The following is an 18,733-nucleotide window of genomic DNA, read 5'->3' as shown; positions in this document are numbered from 1 at the left end:
TTAAACATGTGCAACCAATGTATAGTTCCATTCATGAAAGCTTATAAGATGTTGAAATATGTATTAAAATATCAGTCAAATCAGGCAATATATAGTGCTCTGGAGAAACCACGAGCATAATTTTTTTGAAGCGGTTTTGAGCCTCACCTCCCACATCAAATGGAGATCAGAAGCATGTTCTATTTGTCGACAGTCACACAATGCGATTTTCCTTGTATAGATAAATTAATGGCCAGAGAACAGCCTTGCTTTCTGATTAAGAATGCTAGTTTGGGTCTCAAATTTGGAAGGCAAATCAAAAGTCTTCCAGCTTAAAAGAAGTAGCACTATGGGCACTGAGAGTAAAAACTTGAAAACTGTGGCATCCATTCTCCAATATTTCAAATCTCAAAATTAAAATAGTTAGTCGGAGCAACACTTAGACCGGAACACTCCTACTAGGAGCTTGCAGTTGCCACTAGGGGAAGGATTGAAGTCTGCTAGGAAGACTGAACCCTGACTCTGTCATCAGGCAACCTGGAAGCTGACTGGAAATTTTCCACTCACAGGAACAATGTTTCTGAAAACAAAATATGTTTAATGAAGTTTGGGCCTTTCAGTCTAAAAAGTAGGCAACCAAGAGATTGCTTATGGGTACGGAAAAGATGCATGGACTGAGGTATTTTGCCTAAGATTCTGCTTTGCACTTGTCAGGACAAACATAAGAATACCAAATTTCAATCACAACAATGTGTACTGTGGAAGAAATGGGGTGCAGATTAGTTGGCAAATCAACAAAAGCAATCTGTTCAAACCTAATACTGTTTTGGCCAAATTATATCAAATACTACAGTAACAATCAGCAATGTTAAATTCAAGGCACCTAGCATATTATTGCAATAAAAAAGCAATAATTAGATCTATAATTATTCTTAATGAGAAAGTGAGAGATAAACTGAACAATTTGGCATTGAAATTTAGAAGCATATTGATGTCACTGAGGTCTGATGGGCAGAGTATTTTCATGCTCTTCTGTCTCTGTAATTAACCTCTCAAATTGTCAAGATCAGTCCATTTCATATTTGGGTATTACCAGTATTTAATCCAATACAGGGATCATGTTACAGACCTGAGGACTGTTGGAGTGGTTCTTTGCTCTTTTCCTTGGAGAGTCAAGACAATAAAAAACCAAGGTGAAGTTGCCATAGTCTTGCCAGACGATTATGCTGCTTTCTCATTATAAAGAGACAAATGGTGGTGGTTTAACCTGAGGGTCACCATGCCTCAGGAGAGGTTGAGAAGGACAGTCCTCTTGGTAATCTCAGTCCATGCATTAATTCAATGCTTTTAGCATCACGTAGTATTGGAAACAAGCCGTCCGGTCAACTGAGCTAAGTGACGCTCTATACAAGCCAGCACAAGTCAAGCCACTATAACTGACAAAAGAACACATAACGGGAGCAGGCCATTGAACCCGTTGAACCTCTACCATTCCACCATTCAATTAGAATATAATTGACGAGTTTCTAAATTCCATCTATTCACTCTGGATCCATAATCCTTCATTCACTGCCTGACAAGAATTAACCAATTACAATCTTCAATTGACTAAAAAGGTTTTATTGTGTGAGAATGTTTCAGGTTGCCATTATGCTTGGTTAAAGTGCTCTCTGTGACTGACAGATGATTGAATATAACATTGTGGGATTTGTGAATGGTTCTTTTCAGCATATGTGCCTATTTCTACAACTTAAAACTTTATTAAATGGTGAGATACCCAAGCACCAAATTGGGAATATGGGGCAGGGAGTGAGGATGATCAAATTCTCAACCTAGCTATTTGAAGGCTCTGATGTAAGAGGAAAGTGGCAAAAACTGTGCTCTGCCCAAATTTCCCAAGTCGTCGCTGCATATCTACTCCACTGTTAATCAGAATTTCTGGGCTTCTTTATCGATGTTATTTGCAGCAAATATGTTTCAACACGACTTAAATTGTTGGCTTTGACTTTAAATGATAAAGGTATTTAATTGTAATGTTATTTTAAAGGTATTTGATGGTGTTGATTATCAGTCTGATATTTATACTAATTTATTCCAGCAGAAGCAGCAACATTTGACAGTGTCTGTGTAGGTCCTTTCATCACTTCAGAGAAAAGAGAAAGTGAAAAGGACAAGTATGGGGAAGGAAAACCAGAAAAGGGAAATGCACCCGGGATAATGAAACAGAGACAACTAATAAAAACTAAATACTTGCGACAAAATAATAAGCCATCAGGAAAAATGGGGTTTGAAGAACCAACTATTGTAAACAGGTGAATAAAAGAATCGAATTGTGGGAGGGATGTTAAGGCACAAACAATATCACTGGGAAATAATTCCAGCAGCGGGAGATGAGAGTTGTAAACCACTGTGTGTGGTGCAACTGAGAATGATTCCTTTGTAAATTTTAATAGTTTCTTTCTGAAATGTATATTTTCTCATGTACATTTCTGTGAATGCAAAAACAAATATCCCATCACCATAACTATTTAAAGAACAGTTCAGATAGCATCAAACAATGGCAACATCCATCTGTAAATTCTAAACTTTACTTTTATAATTATTGTCATGTGTTTTTGCTAAAGTCTGTAATTTGCTACACTTGTCCATTGCTGTTTCATTAGGATTCACTTTCAGTTTAATAAATAAAATCTGAATTTTAGTGCTTTCAAAAATTTGAACTCCATTACAAGTTCTCTTGTTGCTAATTGCGTCATGAGAGATAATTACTCCTTCAAGTACCTGCTTCAATAACATCCTCGTCTTCAACTCCCTTAATAATTTTGGACTTAAAATCCCGGAGACTCATATGCCTTAGCAATCTGCGTAATTTTCTCTGGAAACAAAGAGAAATAAATAAACAATAAAGCTCTTTTGCATTAAAGTACTACTTGAATTTTATTTTCTCATATGATGAAAATACACACGCATAGGAAACCAAACTGAATAACATTTACAGAACACAATGCTTTTTAATAACAGAAAATTGCTAGTTTCCAATATTAAGATCTCCACAGATAAATGTCTCAGAGATTGTTACAAGCATGTTGCAAACATTAGAATTCTATCATCTCATCTTGATAACTCTCTTGCTCTTTCATCCCATCTGGTCTCTTGTTTTCCCTGAATCAAGCAGTTCTGGATGGGCTTCCAGACTCTTTTGAAGTTACAAGCCTCAGTAAAAAGAACACAGCTGCTCTCAGAGGCAGGCAATTGCTACCACATAGTAATATCAGTGCACCAAAAGACACCTGGAAGAAAGAAGATCCTAACTGGCATATCTCAGTTGGGCAATAAATCTGAAGATGTTTTTCTCAAGTTCGCAAATATATTCTTGACTACACTCTGATCTTAGTAGATATTGGGAACTCTTTTGAAGATAAAATACTCCACACACTCTCTCCATTCTAACTGGATCTGATTTTTTTGGAGCTGAATTAAAAACACATTGAGTAACAACAGAAAACTTTAAATTCAAAAACAACTGCTGCCTTCAAACCTATTTAGTTCAAACCATGTAAAGTCTTTTATTTCTTTAATGTTACTAAGGTTCAGTAAAATGATTAGCTTGGAGTTTCAAATCAAGAGAACTAAATTCAAGAAAACATGCATTTTAAAATTTAAACTGTTACAAGACATTTTAATACTTATAAAGGTTGAATGCCGTAATATACAAGTCAAAGAAATATATTTAAATGTTTTAAATTTTTAAAAATATTTTTCCTTCACTCCTGAAGTTGCTAATATATGATTCCCTGGTTACTGTTGCACTTCTTATATCTCTTGCCAACAAATTACAACTCATTAGGTGCAAGTCCAAATTCTGAGGGATAGGATTCAACAAACTGGATTTTCACAGAGTTGGAACAACTCCATGGACTTTTAAACAGGATTTGTGGAACCTGGATACAGACAATCCATCCTCCTTCCCAACGATCACTTTTGCCAGGAGGGAAAAAGGCCCAGGGCATGACTCACACAGGAGGGAAATCTGAATTTAGCATGGTCATTTGAACAGAGCTTTGAATTCAAACAGATCCTATCTTTGCTGGTCTAACCTACAGTGTGGCAGGTACAAATTGAGGGAGCAGATTAGATTAGATTAGATTCCCTACAATGTGGAAACAGGCACTTCGGCCCAAAGCACTCTTGAAGGACAGTATACAAGTTTCATGATCTGAAGATTTTTAAACCTTCGGCTCTTCAAATTTACAAAAATAAAAGCTACATCAGTCACAGAGTTTAAAAAAGAGCACTCTGTCGGACAGGTTTGATCATCTACTGTAGCTTAAGAAAAAAAAAACTATCTGGTCCTGTCAACCAGTATCAGGACAGATATTTGTTGACATTTCTCCATGGGTTATCATTTTCATTATGAATGCTTGGCTATCTATCTCTATTTCCATAAGGCTGCTGATGTTTGCCCTTGGTAGGTCCTGGATAGTGACTATGAAAGTCAAATGCAGAGTGTGAGCAGCAAAGGAGGGTGGGGACGGGTGGTAGTGTGCTTGGGGTTTGAATTGGCAATGTATTGGCATCAATGACATGCAAGGCATCCATGAGCTGCATGGATTTGGTACAGAAAGTATGAGGGGGCTATATGGGTTCTTAAGTAATTGAAAGAGACAAAGGCTAGACAGCCTAACAGTTTGTAACATAGCTGGGATGAAGCAAGTCATCTAAATGACCTGATGCAGCCTGTTTCTGCCCTCTCATATCTACCTAGGATAGGCTTCCAAAGTCAGTGGGCCTGACTCAATACTGCACGCGTAACCCTTTATGCAAGCATTGAGATGGATGTGAGTTGTCAGAAATGTTCTGACTCAAGCTGTCTGTCCTGATATTGGAAATCTAGCCTTAATTATTCAGAAAGGAAGTCATCACACATGAACTTTACAAAAGGGGTCAACTCCATAGGAAAGGATGTAATAGAGCCATAGGGATATACAGCATGGAAACAGACCCTTTGGTCCAACTCATCCATGCCGATATCCCAAATAAATCTAGTTTCATTTGTCAGCATTTGGCCCATATCCTTCTAAACCCTTCCTATTCATAAACCTATCCTAATGCCTTATAAATGTTGTAATCGTACCAGCCTTCACCACTTCTTCGGCAACTCATTTCACATAGGCACCACCCTCTGCATGAAAAAGTTGCCCCTTAGGTCTCTTTTATATACTTCCCCTTCCGCCTTATACCTATATTCTCTAGTTCTGGACTTCCCCACCCCAGAGAAAATACCTTGTCTATTTATCCTATCCATGCCCCTCATGATTTTATAAGCCTCTATCAGGCCACCCCTCAGCCTCTGACACTCCAGGGCATGTAGCCCCAGACTACTCAGCCTCTCTCTATAGCTCAAATCCTTGAACCCTGGCAACATCCTTGTACATCCTTTCTGAACTCTTTCAAGTTTCACAGCATCCTTCCGATAGCAGGGCGATCAGAAATGCATGCAGTATTTCAAAAGTGGCCTAACCAATGTCTGGACAGCCATAACATGATCTCCCAATTCTTGTACTCAATACACCAATCAATAAAGGAAAGCACGCCAAATGCCTTCTTCACTATCTTATCTACCTGCGACTCCACTTTCAAGGAACTATGAACCTGCACTCCAAGGCCTCTTTGTTCAGCAACACTCCCCAGGAACTTACCATTAAGTGTAGAAGTACTGCCCTGATTTGCCTTTCCAAAATGCAGCACCTCACATTTATCTACATTAAACTCCATCTGTCACTCATCGACCCATCTGAACGAGATCCTATTGTACTCTGAGGAAAGCTTCTTCTCTGTCCATGCACCTCCAATTTTGGTGTCATCTGCAAACTTACTAACCATATCTCCTATATTCACATCTAGACCATTTATATAAGTGGCAAAAAGCAGTGGATCCAGCACCTATCCTGTGTCACACTGCTGGTCACAGGCTTCCAGTCTGAAAAACAACCCTCCACCACCACCCTCTGTCTTTTAACTTCAAGCCAGTTCTGTATCCATATGCTTAGTTCTGCCTGTATTCCATGTGATCTAACCCTGTTAACCAGCATATCATGAGGAATCTTGAAAAATGCCTTGCTAAAGTCCATTAGTTCACATCCATCTCTGTCCTCATTAATTCTGAGTTTTTTGAAGTAGCAACAAAATCAAGTTTGTGAGACACGATTTCCCATGCACAAAGCCATGTTGACTATCCCTAATCAGCCCTTGCCTTTCCAAATACATGTAAACCCAGTCCTTCAAGATTTCCTCCAACACTTTCCCACCAGCAATGTCAAGCTCACCAGTCTATAGTTCCCTGGCTTTCCCTCATCACCGTCCTTCCATAGGGGCACCATGTCAGTCAACATCAAGTCTTCTGACACCTCATCTGTGTCTATCGATGATATAAAGATCTCAGCAAGGTGCCCAGCAATGATTTCCCTAGCTTTCCACAGAGATCTAGGATATACCTGATCAGGTCCCAGGGATTTATCCACCTTTAGGCATTAAGACATTCAGCACCTCCTCCTCTGTAATATAGACATTTTTAAAGATGTCACTATTTATTTCCCCATGTTCTATATCTTCCATATCGTTCTCCACAGAAAACACGGATGCAAAATACTAGTTTAGTACCTCCCCCAACTCCTGTGATTCCGCAAATAGATGACCCTTTTGATCTTTAAGGGGCCTTATTCTCTTCCTAGTTACCCTTTTGTCTTTAATGCATTTGTAGAATTCCTTGAGATTCTCCTTTACCGAATTTGCCAAAGCTATCTCGTGTTACACTTTTGTCCTCCTGATTTCCCTCTTACCTACACTCCTACTGCCTTATACTCTCCTAGTGATTCACTCGATCCCTGCTGTCTATACCAGACATATGTTTTCTTCTTTCTCTTGACAAAAACCTTAATTTCTCTAGTCTTCCAGCATTTCCTCCATCTACTAGCCTTGCCTTTCACCCTAACAGGATCACACTATCTCTGGATTCTCGTTACCTCAGTAACTGGAGCAGAAGAGCTGGAGCCTTGGACAGTTTGATCCCTCATTAATTGAGAGTTGCTGAGCAGCTTCTCTCGTTGTCTCATTTGATATCAGATAAATAAGTAGACAAGATGAATCTTTTCTGTGAGGATGAGTGCTGTTTTGGACAGTTTTTGACTATAAGCTATAGACAAATAAGCTATAATGGAAGATGGGAAGGTGCTCAATAGGGGCACTTTTCAAATCAATAGCATGGTTAATAAAAGAAATAATGTTCCAGTTAGAACACTGGAGCAACATTCACTTGGGAGACTGTTAAATACTGATAAGGGACCACATATTCCTAAGGAAGGGTAAACTAAATAAGTCTTCCTAACCTTTACTTAATATTGTGGAAAACACACCGTCAGATCCAAAACAATCCTCAAACAAATGATCAAATTGTGTTTTAAGTAAACATTTCACAGTGTTATACTAATCTAAGTATACAGTATTGGAACCTAATTTAAAGCATATTTACCTTGTCTTTCCGCATTAAGAACAGAATATCTTCTGCTGCTATGACCCGAGCTCCTCTGACTTGTGAGATTTCCGCAGCTTGGTGTAACTAAGGGAATGATACAAAACTTTTACTTGTAAACTGCATGTAAATAAACTCCAAGTGTTTTGCGATGAAGTAATCCAACTATCTGAGCAAGAATGTATAACTACAATTTAACGGAATTAAAGGCTTAACACAATGTATATTGCATTCCATGAAGGATTTACACAAGGTGTGTGTGTGTGTGTGTGTGTGTGTATGGTAGAAAAGGAAGGGAGAGACAGACAGAGGGGGAAGGGCAAGAGGAACACTTTCCATTTGTGAAAGAACAAGTCAATAACAAAGAAAGAATGGAAAGAAAACATTTTTCTGCAGTGAGTGGTTAGTATCTGGAATGTACTGCCTGAAAGAGATAAATTCAATTGTGGCCTTTAAAAAGGAATTTGGAAGCACCTGAAGAGAAACAGATTGCAGGACAACAGGGAAAGGACAAAGCTATATTGCTCCTGTACACAATGGGCTGAATGGCCTCCGCTGCTGTAACCATTTTATGATTCTATATAATGCTATATTTTATCACTTCTTTTTCCAAAAAGCAGGTTACCCATCTGATATTTAACTCAATATGTATGGAAGAGCTACAACTTTCATTCTGCTGCAGTTGAATAGGAACATTATTCATTCAACTCCTGTGCTGTCTAAAATTTGAATTCTGTCTATTCAGCACTGGGAAAAAAAATGAACAACAGTAGCTGTTTCTAAGTCACAGAAAAGGGATATATTTCCTTTTTGGTTGATGTATTAAGACACATGGTTCAGTCAATAAATTATAATATGGAAATTGCTGTATAACTACATTGTAATGAAAAAAAAATTTAAAGTGCTTCTGATTAATATTATGATTATCGTGTAGCACGTTCATTGTAGTTTATAGTAGAAATAGTGAACTAAGGTTCCTATATCTTTGACATTAGATTTATCCTTAGTCATTACATGGTCAAAGTATGGAAGATATCATTTATTTAAATAAAGAAACTATGTGCACAAATTTATCAACACAGAGAGAAATATATTAGTGAAACAAAAACTGAATTAAATGAAATAAAGTTGTTTTCTTCGCTTTCAAGAAATACCAAAGAAGAATTCACCCTAATATGATAGACCATTATGCACCATTTTTAGTGCACTAATTATAAGCTTTATTGAAATATTTCATTCCTCTGAGTAGAAACAGGTGTCTCTTCAACAGAGTAATCTATTCATTATTCATTCCATAGCCCAGATTTCATTTTCTAATGTAAAATGATTTCCATAGGAGTGACAGCAAAAATACTTACATTTTAAGTTTTGTTTTAAGATGTTATTTCATGGCACACTTGAACGTTTCCCTCGAATTTGTATGGGTTAGTATTTCATGTCATTTTGCAAGTTTGTTGGCTGACTTCACAAACTCAAACTTAGAAGAACTCATTATAGCTAGACCAGAATTGAAGTTTGGTAGTATATCTTGGATTCTCAAAAGTTACATTTGCCATAGACTCCACCATAAACTGTGCAACCGGTCAGCTGCCATGGTATGTTGACATTTTTTTTAACCAAAAAGCTTAATTGCCTGGTATGGTGAAATGATAATCATTATTTTTATGGTGTCGCTCACCCCTCTCCTCATTTGCTAACTTGGGAATTAATCCAGATTAGATTTCTTAAACTTTCCTTTGTCCGTACTCAAGCTGTTCCTTATAGTTTGCTTAATTGCATCAAAGGCAATGTCCATATAGAACCTCCTAGTTCACTAAAAATCCCCTTTTATCCACTGCAATGTTCTATGTTCTCCACAACATTGCAACAGGGTACATGAATAGGTTATTGCATCATGGCACATGCATAGGTATTCTCCAAATTTTGCGTTTAAATTAAAATAGTATCAATATTGCATATGTCAACAAGAATGATGAAAGAAACCCAAGTGGTAAAAAATTGTGATATCAGATCTAGTTCAGAGACATGGAACTGAATCGCATTACAAGTATATTCAAGGGATGTACAATTATTATTTTTTCAAAAAATTTACACTTTCCTAATTCATTAACAAAGTCATGGACATATAAGATGATAGAGGAATGAAGGATTGTGCAAAGCAGAAATCCTGGACATTATAAGATGAAAAGTACAGCACAAGATAAAGTTTGAGCAGTGAACATAAAACAGAGACTGATGCTGGATATACGACAAAGTGATATAATAGAATAAAGGTAGGCTGGAAATAACAGACTCAAATCAATCCTTCAGAAAAGCAAAGGCAATAACAATGAACATTAAAGAAATTGCGAGTTTGTTAAATGATAACATTTCTAGGAAACTTAATATTTATTAGGTAGATGCACAACTTGGAGATATCCTCCTGGTATCAGGGCATTTCCCAAATGCTTTACGTTAATTTGCCTTGAAATAGAAGAGTCAGCAGAGGTTTGAGCTGGTTCCAACATTTAATTCCTAGGACCACTGAAATTCCTAGGGTGTATCTCTTAAGTGGGAGGTGGACTGTGTTTAGAGCCAACTGCGCCCACCTTCATTTTCTGGAACAAAATAAGCAGATATTCTAAAGTCTGCTGAGCCATTCATTATGATCACATTTGATCCTGAACAGTCACATTTCCATGAGATACCAAAAATGTTTTGTATTGGCCATGAATTCATTCAATTATAGAGCGTCCATAATCTCTGGGGTACAGATTTCCGAAGTTTTACAACATATTGACTGAAGAAATCTTGCCTCATCAGCCACTTAACCTAGTTCTAGATTCTGCAGCCAGGAAAATAATGTCTCAGTATCTATCCTGTCGATTCCTTCATAGTCTCTAATGTTTCAGTGAGATTTCCTCTCATTATTTCTAAACTCCAGAGACCAAAATTGTTCACAGCATTCCAGGATGTGATCTCAACAATTGTACCAAGACCTACTCATTTTTGTACTTCAATTCCCTTGCAGAAATGTAATTTGCTTTTATAACTGCTTCATGCTAATTTGTGGCATTCCATGTACGAGCCTCACCTAAGTTTATTTGAACATTATGATAAAGATGTACAAAATAATATTTTTAGAATTTGGGCTTTTAAGACAGAGGTAGATTTTGATTAGAGTTTTGTGAAGATTTTTTTTCCCCTTAAACATTTACATTTATGTTTAACATCTACCAATTTCCTGAGATCTGAATGATGGCCTAGGGGTATTATCGCTGGACAGTTAATCTAGAGGCCCAGGTAATTTTCTGGGGACCTGGGTTTGAATCGCATCATGGCAAATGGTGGAATTTGAATTCAACAAAAAAAAATCTGTCTAATCATGACCATGAATTGACTGTTGGAAAAATGCATCTGGTTCACTAATGCCCTTTAGGGAAGGAAACTGCCATCCTTACTTGGTTTGACTTATATGTGACTCCAGACCCACAGCAATGTAGTTGACTCTCACCTGCACTCTGGACAATTAGGTATGGGCAATAAATGCTATCCTGGCCAGTGACATCCACATCCCATAAATTAATTTTAAAAATTACTTTCATTCTTTTCATAGGTATTTGACTCAACCTGTTCAGGAATGTTATAACACATTTCCAGAGCAGAATAGACTTGCACCAGGAACAAAGGTAAGGATGCTATCACTGTGCCACAAAATCCTCTCTTTTCAGAGTACTGCAAAAGATCTTACATTCTGTTTTATATTCCCCATTAGTTCCACATGCTCTACTTTTCACTTCTTGTGAATGATTTGGTGACCTTTGACTGTTTCTACAACATGTCCAATCCTCAGACATTACAATATTTTGTAACCATACACAAGTTTCTTCCATAACCCTTGTGGTAAAATAGAAATGGATCTTTCTCACTGAGTTTTTGTTTGGTCCAAATACAGTGTGTTTCATTTACCCTGACAAAAACAAAAATTGTAAGAAAATACAAAAAAAAACCCTCAAAGTTCAAACCCACAGGGGATTATGCTGACTTTGGTAGATAAGGTTCAATTGACAGACAAATCACAGAAACTTCAGATTGGATATGGTGACACCAGAGTGTTCCTTCTCCTCCACTCCCCAAAAACATTTCTGGGGTGCCCTGCAGCTGCACCTATATTTATTAAATTCTGTTTTCCCAGGTGGATCCCATTGCTGTCCATAGTCAGAAGCTTGGTTTTATCAGTTACACCTCTGTTGAATGCATAATGGATCATATTATTTACCAGATGTAGGAATTCCCATGGAGTAAACCGCCTGTCACTAGCCATACATCACTTCAGAGAATTACTTTATTTCAGACAGATAAAGACTGTACCCCAGTAACTTCCAATGTATGACTGGGACCCAGTGCATCAGTGAACTGTTAAATTAGTAGCACACTCTTGTTCCAGTTACATTAAGAATGTGCCTGAAGACCTGTGGATTTTGAATTCATATGCCCAAGTTAATGCCCAGTGTATATAAATCTTAAAATAGATCAGGCTTAATATTTAGTTGTTAGTTTGTTTAAAAATAAGTTGTTAGGTGTTAACATTAGGATTGTAATATCGTTAAGTACTTAACATAATTTAATATTTTTCATCAATTTTAACATGCCTTTTCTCACCACATTATTTGAAAGGACATGCAAATCAATGTGGTGTTTATATTTTACCAGTTTCCTTTCCTGTGTTTTATGACAGGGCTCAAAATCAAAAATAAATTACAGAGAAATACAGGACATGATTTGAATTTGCAAATACATGATTGCTACAAGCTAAAATTGAAACATAGTGGATTTGAATTTGAATATATGCTTCCTTTGAAAAATCTCTATGATATTTATAAACTTCAATCCAAACAAATACTATAGATCCTAAAAACAAAATACTCCATATGCTGAAAATGTGAATTTCATTTAGAAAACATCAGAAATGCTCAGCAACTAATGCAGCATGGGAGAAGACAATAACAATGCTTTAAGTATGGAATGTTCAGCAAAACATATAACATGTCATGAACACTTTGCTTACAATGAAGTCAATTAAAACTGTTTTTAATTCAACAAGAATTGAGAAATATGGAAAGGTTTATACATTGAAAAGAAAACAAACATTAATTAAGTTCACTGTGATGTAGCACTAAAGGAAAGTTTTAACACAACATTGGACAAACTGATCATAACCACTGCTCCTTCCCTTCACTTTTGATGATAATTTGCACAGAAGGTCTTGGTCTTTATCCTGGTTTCTTAGATTTTAACGAAATGCTTTCAACAAGATATACTCTTCAATTTTGAGATATATCTGTACAGAACAGTCTTTATAGATATTATTGTCACTGCAGGACAATATGATGCAGAGCAATTCTATTAATAATGAACTGATCCTTTAACTTTTTTTCATCTCTATGTACCTTAGCATCTTAAATAGGTTTACCTGCCTTTCCTATATCAACAAATCCATACACGTGAAGATGCTAATAGCAGGCAGACATAAAGACAACACAAAAAGCAAAAAGGGATTAAAGCATTCAGGAATTTTTGGGAGGTGGAAAGATGGATGTACAGTCAGAGCACTTAACTGATATTAGGACAAATAAAGTGTAAGCTGTCTGAGACAGAGGAGTGATCATGCAGTGGGTAAAAATAGACAGGGTGAATGAGGACCTGACATGATGGTGGAAAATGATTTGACACTTTTCTTCCCATGTGCAATCTGATCGATATTTGATGTTAATTGTTTGGTGGACCAATGATTGGAATTATTTGCTCTGTGATGTCTCTGTAATAACATACAGCAATGCAGTTCCCAGAAACAGTCATAATATCACCAGATGTAGAAGAATAATTTTAAATTCACTTACAGATCTCCGATAGTATTGTTTACAGTGAGCAATATGAGATATGTCAGCATTATCAGAAATAATTATTAACATTTTGCAATATTGTAACACACTGTTTTATCCAAAACTCACTACAATATATCAGAGCAGATAATAGAAGATCATATATGTCAGCTGCATGGACCACGTGAATGCAAGCATGTTCTAGGAAGCAGGCACTCTAAACATTGAGGTGACTATTTTCAGAGCAACTGAGCTGACAGGCCATTGCAATAAAATGTCAAATACTCACCTTCCAAAGTGCATTGCATACTTACAACTCCTGACTGGTCAAAGGTCCTAACAAGTTCATTGGAAAGTGTTGGCTTTGTCCTTGCCTATTGTCACAAAGTTGGTGTGTAAAAATGATAAAAATGGGGGGAAAGCATTGTGATATCCCTTTAAGAAATGGTATTATTTTCTCTGCCAAGAATTTAAAAACAGATATCTGAACAGCAGTTTGAAGTGCAAATGTGCAGAGAGCGACCGAAATGAATTGACATTTTGTTTCAAATAGCCAAGCAGCATTTTTACCCAGATAACAGTTTAAATTCAGTCAATTAACTTAAAAAGACACTTGGAGACTAAGGACCAATTGAATTTAAAATGGATTGCTTTGACACATAGAAGCCAAACAAGTTATAAGAATTTAATATGTAATTATGGGTATAAAAGATGCAGGCATTTTGAAAATTAAGAAACCTAACTGCCATCTGAAGAAATAAACATCTTGCTCTCACAAGAAATCTCTAAGAGAAAAACATCATCTATCCATCTCTTCATAAACTGGATTACAGTGCGTTCAGGTGAAAGTGAGGACTGCAGATGCTGGAGATCAGTCAAGTGTATGGTGGAAAGGCACAGCAGGTTAGTCAGCATCCGAGGAGCAGGAGAATCGATGTTTTGGGAATGCCCAAAGTACTTATGCCCAAAAACGTCGATTCTCCTGCTCCTCGGATGCTGCCTGACCTGATGTGCTTTTCCAGCACCACACTCTACTACAGTGTGGTTAGCATTGACATCAGAAATTGGTTGAAAAGGAATTCTGGAAAAAGGAAGATGATGGAAGAAAATACACAAAGTTCAGAAGGATCTATTCTGTGTGGACTTTAAGAAATTATGTGCTAATTTACTGTTAGTATTAATTGTGTTATTAGAACAGTATATTAATAGAATTGTGGACAGCTAAGGGGTAGTTGTTAGTTAGGGGAAAGAGTTTGACTTGTTAATATCTTTGGTTAGTGTTCACTGTTGGGGTAAGTAAATAAATTGCTACCTTTTATTTAGACAGAGGAAATCAAGGATCTTCTTTCATTCACACATCTTTAACTGACTACGAGGCAAGGCGATCTTCTCTGGTTGTTTAGTTTAGTTAGCAGAGGAGTTCAACCTCCACGTCGTGACATCACTATAGTGTAGGTGGATTTGAAGAAAGGTGGATGATGATGGCCAAAGATGTTGAAGCAAGAAGAAAGCTCAAGGAGGTATGCAATCCATCACTAAGCAATAACTGACCAACTCACTGAAGAATGCTTAATCTTTTTTCCGTCTGTCATTTACCTTCTCTTTCTGCCTCTTTAATCTTGTACTGATGTTACCCATTTGTCTTCCATCTTCTCTAACTTTCTACTTTCTACTCTAGAACTTTGTGGCAAGTGTCACATCACAGTGAGGAACTGCCAAATATCAGAACACTCATTTCTGGGGATTAAATGGGAGATGTATAGATGTTGGAGTAGGCCATTCAATCTGATCAAGCCTACCCTACCATCCTAGATCATGACTGATTATCTCCTCAATGTCACTTTCCTATGCCCTCTTCATATCCGTAAATGTAATTTGTCTCCAGAGACCTATCAACTTCTGTTGTGAACATGCTCAATGATTGAGCTTCTACAGCCTTCTGTGGTACAGAATTCCTAAGATATACCATCCTCTGAAGAACCTCCTCATCTCAGTCTTAAATAGTTTACTCTGATGTTATGTCCAATGGCTCTCAAGTTGCTAGCGAAGGGAAAATATCCTATCCATAACCATCTTATCGTCTTGTAAGAGTTTTTATAAGTTTTAATGAGATCACCTCATATTCTTTCAAACTCTAGAGGATACAGATCCAGTTTCCTCAAAAATTTCTCAACTGACAACTCAGGGATTAATCTGGTGAACCTCCATTGCATTCAGCGTATGGCATGCATGTCCTTAAGATAATATGACCAGATTGTATACAATACTCCACATGACATCTCACCAAGACTTTACACAACTGAAGCAAGATTTGGATTTGAGGAGTTCTGAGAATTGGGTGCCCCAGACAATGAATACGGGAAGCAAATGCCAGTGTCGAAATAGAATAGGTCAGAACCAGAAAGTGGGACCAGGAGGAGTGGACACAGAAAAATGTGGGAAATGTAAAAGAGGGATCTTGTGATTAGGGATAGTCAGCATGGCATTGTGCATGGGAAATCGTGTCTCACAAACTTGATTGAGTTTTTTGAGGATATAACAAAGGATAGATGAGGACAGTTAAGTAGACATTGTCTTCATGGCTTTTAACAAGGCCTTTGACAAGGTTCTGCATTGTGGAGTGGTGGTAAAGTTAGATCATATGAGATCCAAGGAGAGCTAACCAATTGGGTACAAAATTGGTTTGACAGTAAGAGATAGAGGATGGTGGTAGAGGATTGTTTTTCAAACTGGGGCCTATGACCAGCGGTTTTACGGAAGGATTGGTGCTGGGTCCACAGTTGTTTATCTTAAGGATTCTCTTAAGGTTAACATGTAGGTTCGGTTGGCAGTTAGGAAGGGAAATGCAATGTTAACATTCATTTCAAGAAGGTAGAATACAAAAACAGATGTATTGCTCAGATTGTATACTGCTCTGGTCAGACTGCATTTGAAATATTGAGAGTTTTAGGCCCCATATCATCGAATCCCTACACTGAGGAAGTAGGTGGACATCAAGTCCACACCAACCTTCCTAATATCATCCCACCCAGACCCACCCCCTGACATATCCCTGTAACCCTGCATTTCCCCAGACTGCATATCCCCTGAACACTACAGGCAAGTTAGCGTGGCCAATCCATCAAACCTGCCCATCTCTGTACTGCGGGAGGAAACTGGAACACACAGAGGAAACCCAAGCAGACACGGGGAGAATGTGAAAACTCCACACAGACAGTCAGCTGAGGGTGGAATCAAACTCAAATTCTTGGTCCTGTGAGACAGCACTGCTCATCACTGAGCCACTTCGCTCAAGGAGCATGTGATGGGGTCCAGAGATGACTTGGGGATGAAGGTCTTGTCATATGAAGAGTGATTGAGGGTGTTGGGGATGTACTTGATGGATTTTAGAAGAATATGGGGAATCTTATCGAATACTGAAAGGGTTGGATAGAGTAAACATGGAGAAGATGTCTCCATGAGTTGGAAAGAGTAGGAGTCAAGGGTACAGCCTTAGAGTGAAGAGATAACTCTTTACAACTGAGATGAGGAGGAATATTTTCAGCTAGAGAGTGGTTAATCTCTGGAATGTGATGGCCCCAGAAGGCTGTGGAGGCCAAGTCATTGAGTATAAGTAAGAAAGTGATAGACAGGAATACCCATAACCCAAAAACCCACTGATACTGAACTCCTCTGATAATCCTGCTGAGACAGCCTGGACCATCTTGTGGCTCCTATCAACTATTCAGAGTACTAAATGTACTCCCAGTACTGCCACATTCTCTGATGCTGCTAGGAGTAGAGAGCCAGAAAGTTACACAATAATAGGGTTACATGGCAAGAAGGCAGTTGTCAGTATTAGGAATAGGTTCTAACTAACATTTTCAGCAGACAAAAAAAAACTTGCCATCTGAAAAACACTGCCTCACATTACTCCACAACTAGTTCTGGAAGTCAGAACAGGAACCTTATTCACCCATTAGCAGAGAAGCAAGAAGGCATGTAATAAATAAGAAAAGTGACTTCAAATGGCTATGAACGCAGGACCATGTAATCAGGCTAAGGAATAGGATTGAAAATGTGTTGCTGGTTAAAGCGCAGCAGGTCAGGCAGCATCCAAGGAACAGGAAATTCGACGTTTCGGGCAAAAGCCCTTCATCAGGAACGATGAAGGGCTTTTGCCCGAAACGTCGAATTTCCTGTTTCTTGGATGCTGCCTGACCTGCTGCGCTTTAACCAGCAACACATTTTCAGCTTTGATCTCCAGCATCTGCAGACCTCACTTTTTACTTAAGGAATAGGATTGAAAGGAATACAATATCGCAAGCGTCACTGAGGCCAACTGCCTAAATGTGAGTAGACAGTATGAGTGGAAATTCATTTCTGGAACACTCAAAAGGAGAATATTTAAATATTTTCAAACATATTGTATGCCTACGTTTTACTAGTTACTTGACATAAAATGAGAAATACAAAACTGGATGTAGGTCAGCAAAATCAAATAACAGATTTATCATAATTTTGTTGTATTTTCAAATAGCAGAGCTAGTGCACTGAATCTTCAAGTACTGATGTATGTATTTTATTTGATGGTCGAAACAACTTGATTCATGTATAAGTGAAAGTATTAAATGATTCTCAGTGCTTTTCCATGTCAACATGTCAAATGCATAACCAGCCATAGACATTACCTGAAGCAGATGCATACATTTAAGTAATTGCTACATGTGTAACATGTTCAGAAGATAGATCACTAGATATGATGGTACCCAGTTCGCACCATCAACTTAGCTAGTAAAGCTAATTTGTGTGACAGACAATGTTTGCTGCTCCAGAAAATGTACACTACATGACAAATCATTTGGTGGAAAACAGAAAATGTGCAGTGAAGCAACAAGAGATATTGATTTCTCATTCTGATAACTAATTACAAGATCCATGGTGCATTACAAGAACAGAGCATTTAATTAACCACAGGTGGAATCTTTAGATTTGTCGGAATGACAGAGCAGATTAAAAAAAGTGATATCAGAACAAAATTAGTAACCAGAAGGTGACTAAGGTAAAAGGTTACTTACCTTTTACGATAAAGTGGTTTACATGGAATAAACTACATTTGTGTATTTGCAGTAAGTTGTACATTCTGTTGAATTTTGTATTTTCCATGGACTTGGAAAGTAAACCTCAGTTTGCAAAATAATACCATGTACAGCTCTCACTGTTTGCAATTTCATTTGAGTTTACGCTGTGGAGTAGCCCTGCAGGTGCATTAAATGCTTTCTACTTGAAAGGGCTGCAGTGTTTGCTTACCATTTAGAAATATCACAACAATTCAATATATTCTCAGTGTTGTTCCCGAAATTTGATTATTCTCAGGAACCAGGGG

At 37.6% G+C, this 18,733-nt stretch overlaps 1 protein-coding gene across 8 annotated transcripts in view; it reads right to left on the bottom strand.

Annotated features, from left to right (window-relative positions):
* supt3h (SPT3 homolog, SAGA and STAGA complex component) overlaps positions 1-18,733 on the bottom strand; it is a 455,384-nt gene that overhangs the window by 123,760 nt on the left and 312,891 nt on the right. For all 8 annotated transcript variants that reach the window (XM_060851413.1, XM_060851403.1, XM_060851463.1 and 5 more), the window contains 2 exons: positions 7,508-7,594; positions 2,761-2,854 (listed from right to left, as the gene is read on the bottom strand). In XM_060851413.1, the coding sequence (XP_060707396.1) occupies positions 2,761-2,854; positions 7,508-7,594 (181 nt within the window). The remainder of the gene's footprint in view (positions 1-2,760; positions 2,855-7,507; positions 7,595-18,733) is intronic.

Source organism: Hemiscyllium ocellatum, chromosome 3 (genome assembly GCF_020745735.1).
Source record: "Hemiscyllium ocellatum isolate sHemOce1 chromosome 3, sHemOce1.pat.X.cur, whole genome shotgun sequence".
NCBI lineage: Eukaryota > Metazoa > Chordata > Chondrichthyes > Orectolobiformes > Hemiscylliidae > Hemiscyllium > Hemiscyllium ocellatum.
The sequence above is the reverse complement of the archived record's forward strand: the minus strand, read 5'-3'. Positions and strand labels throughout refer to the sequence as shown.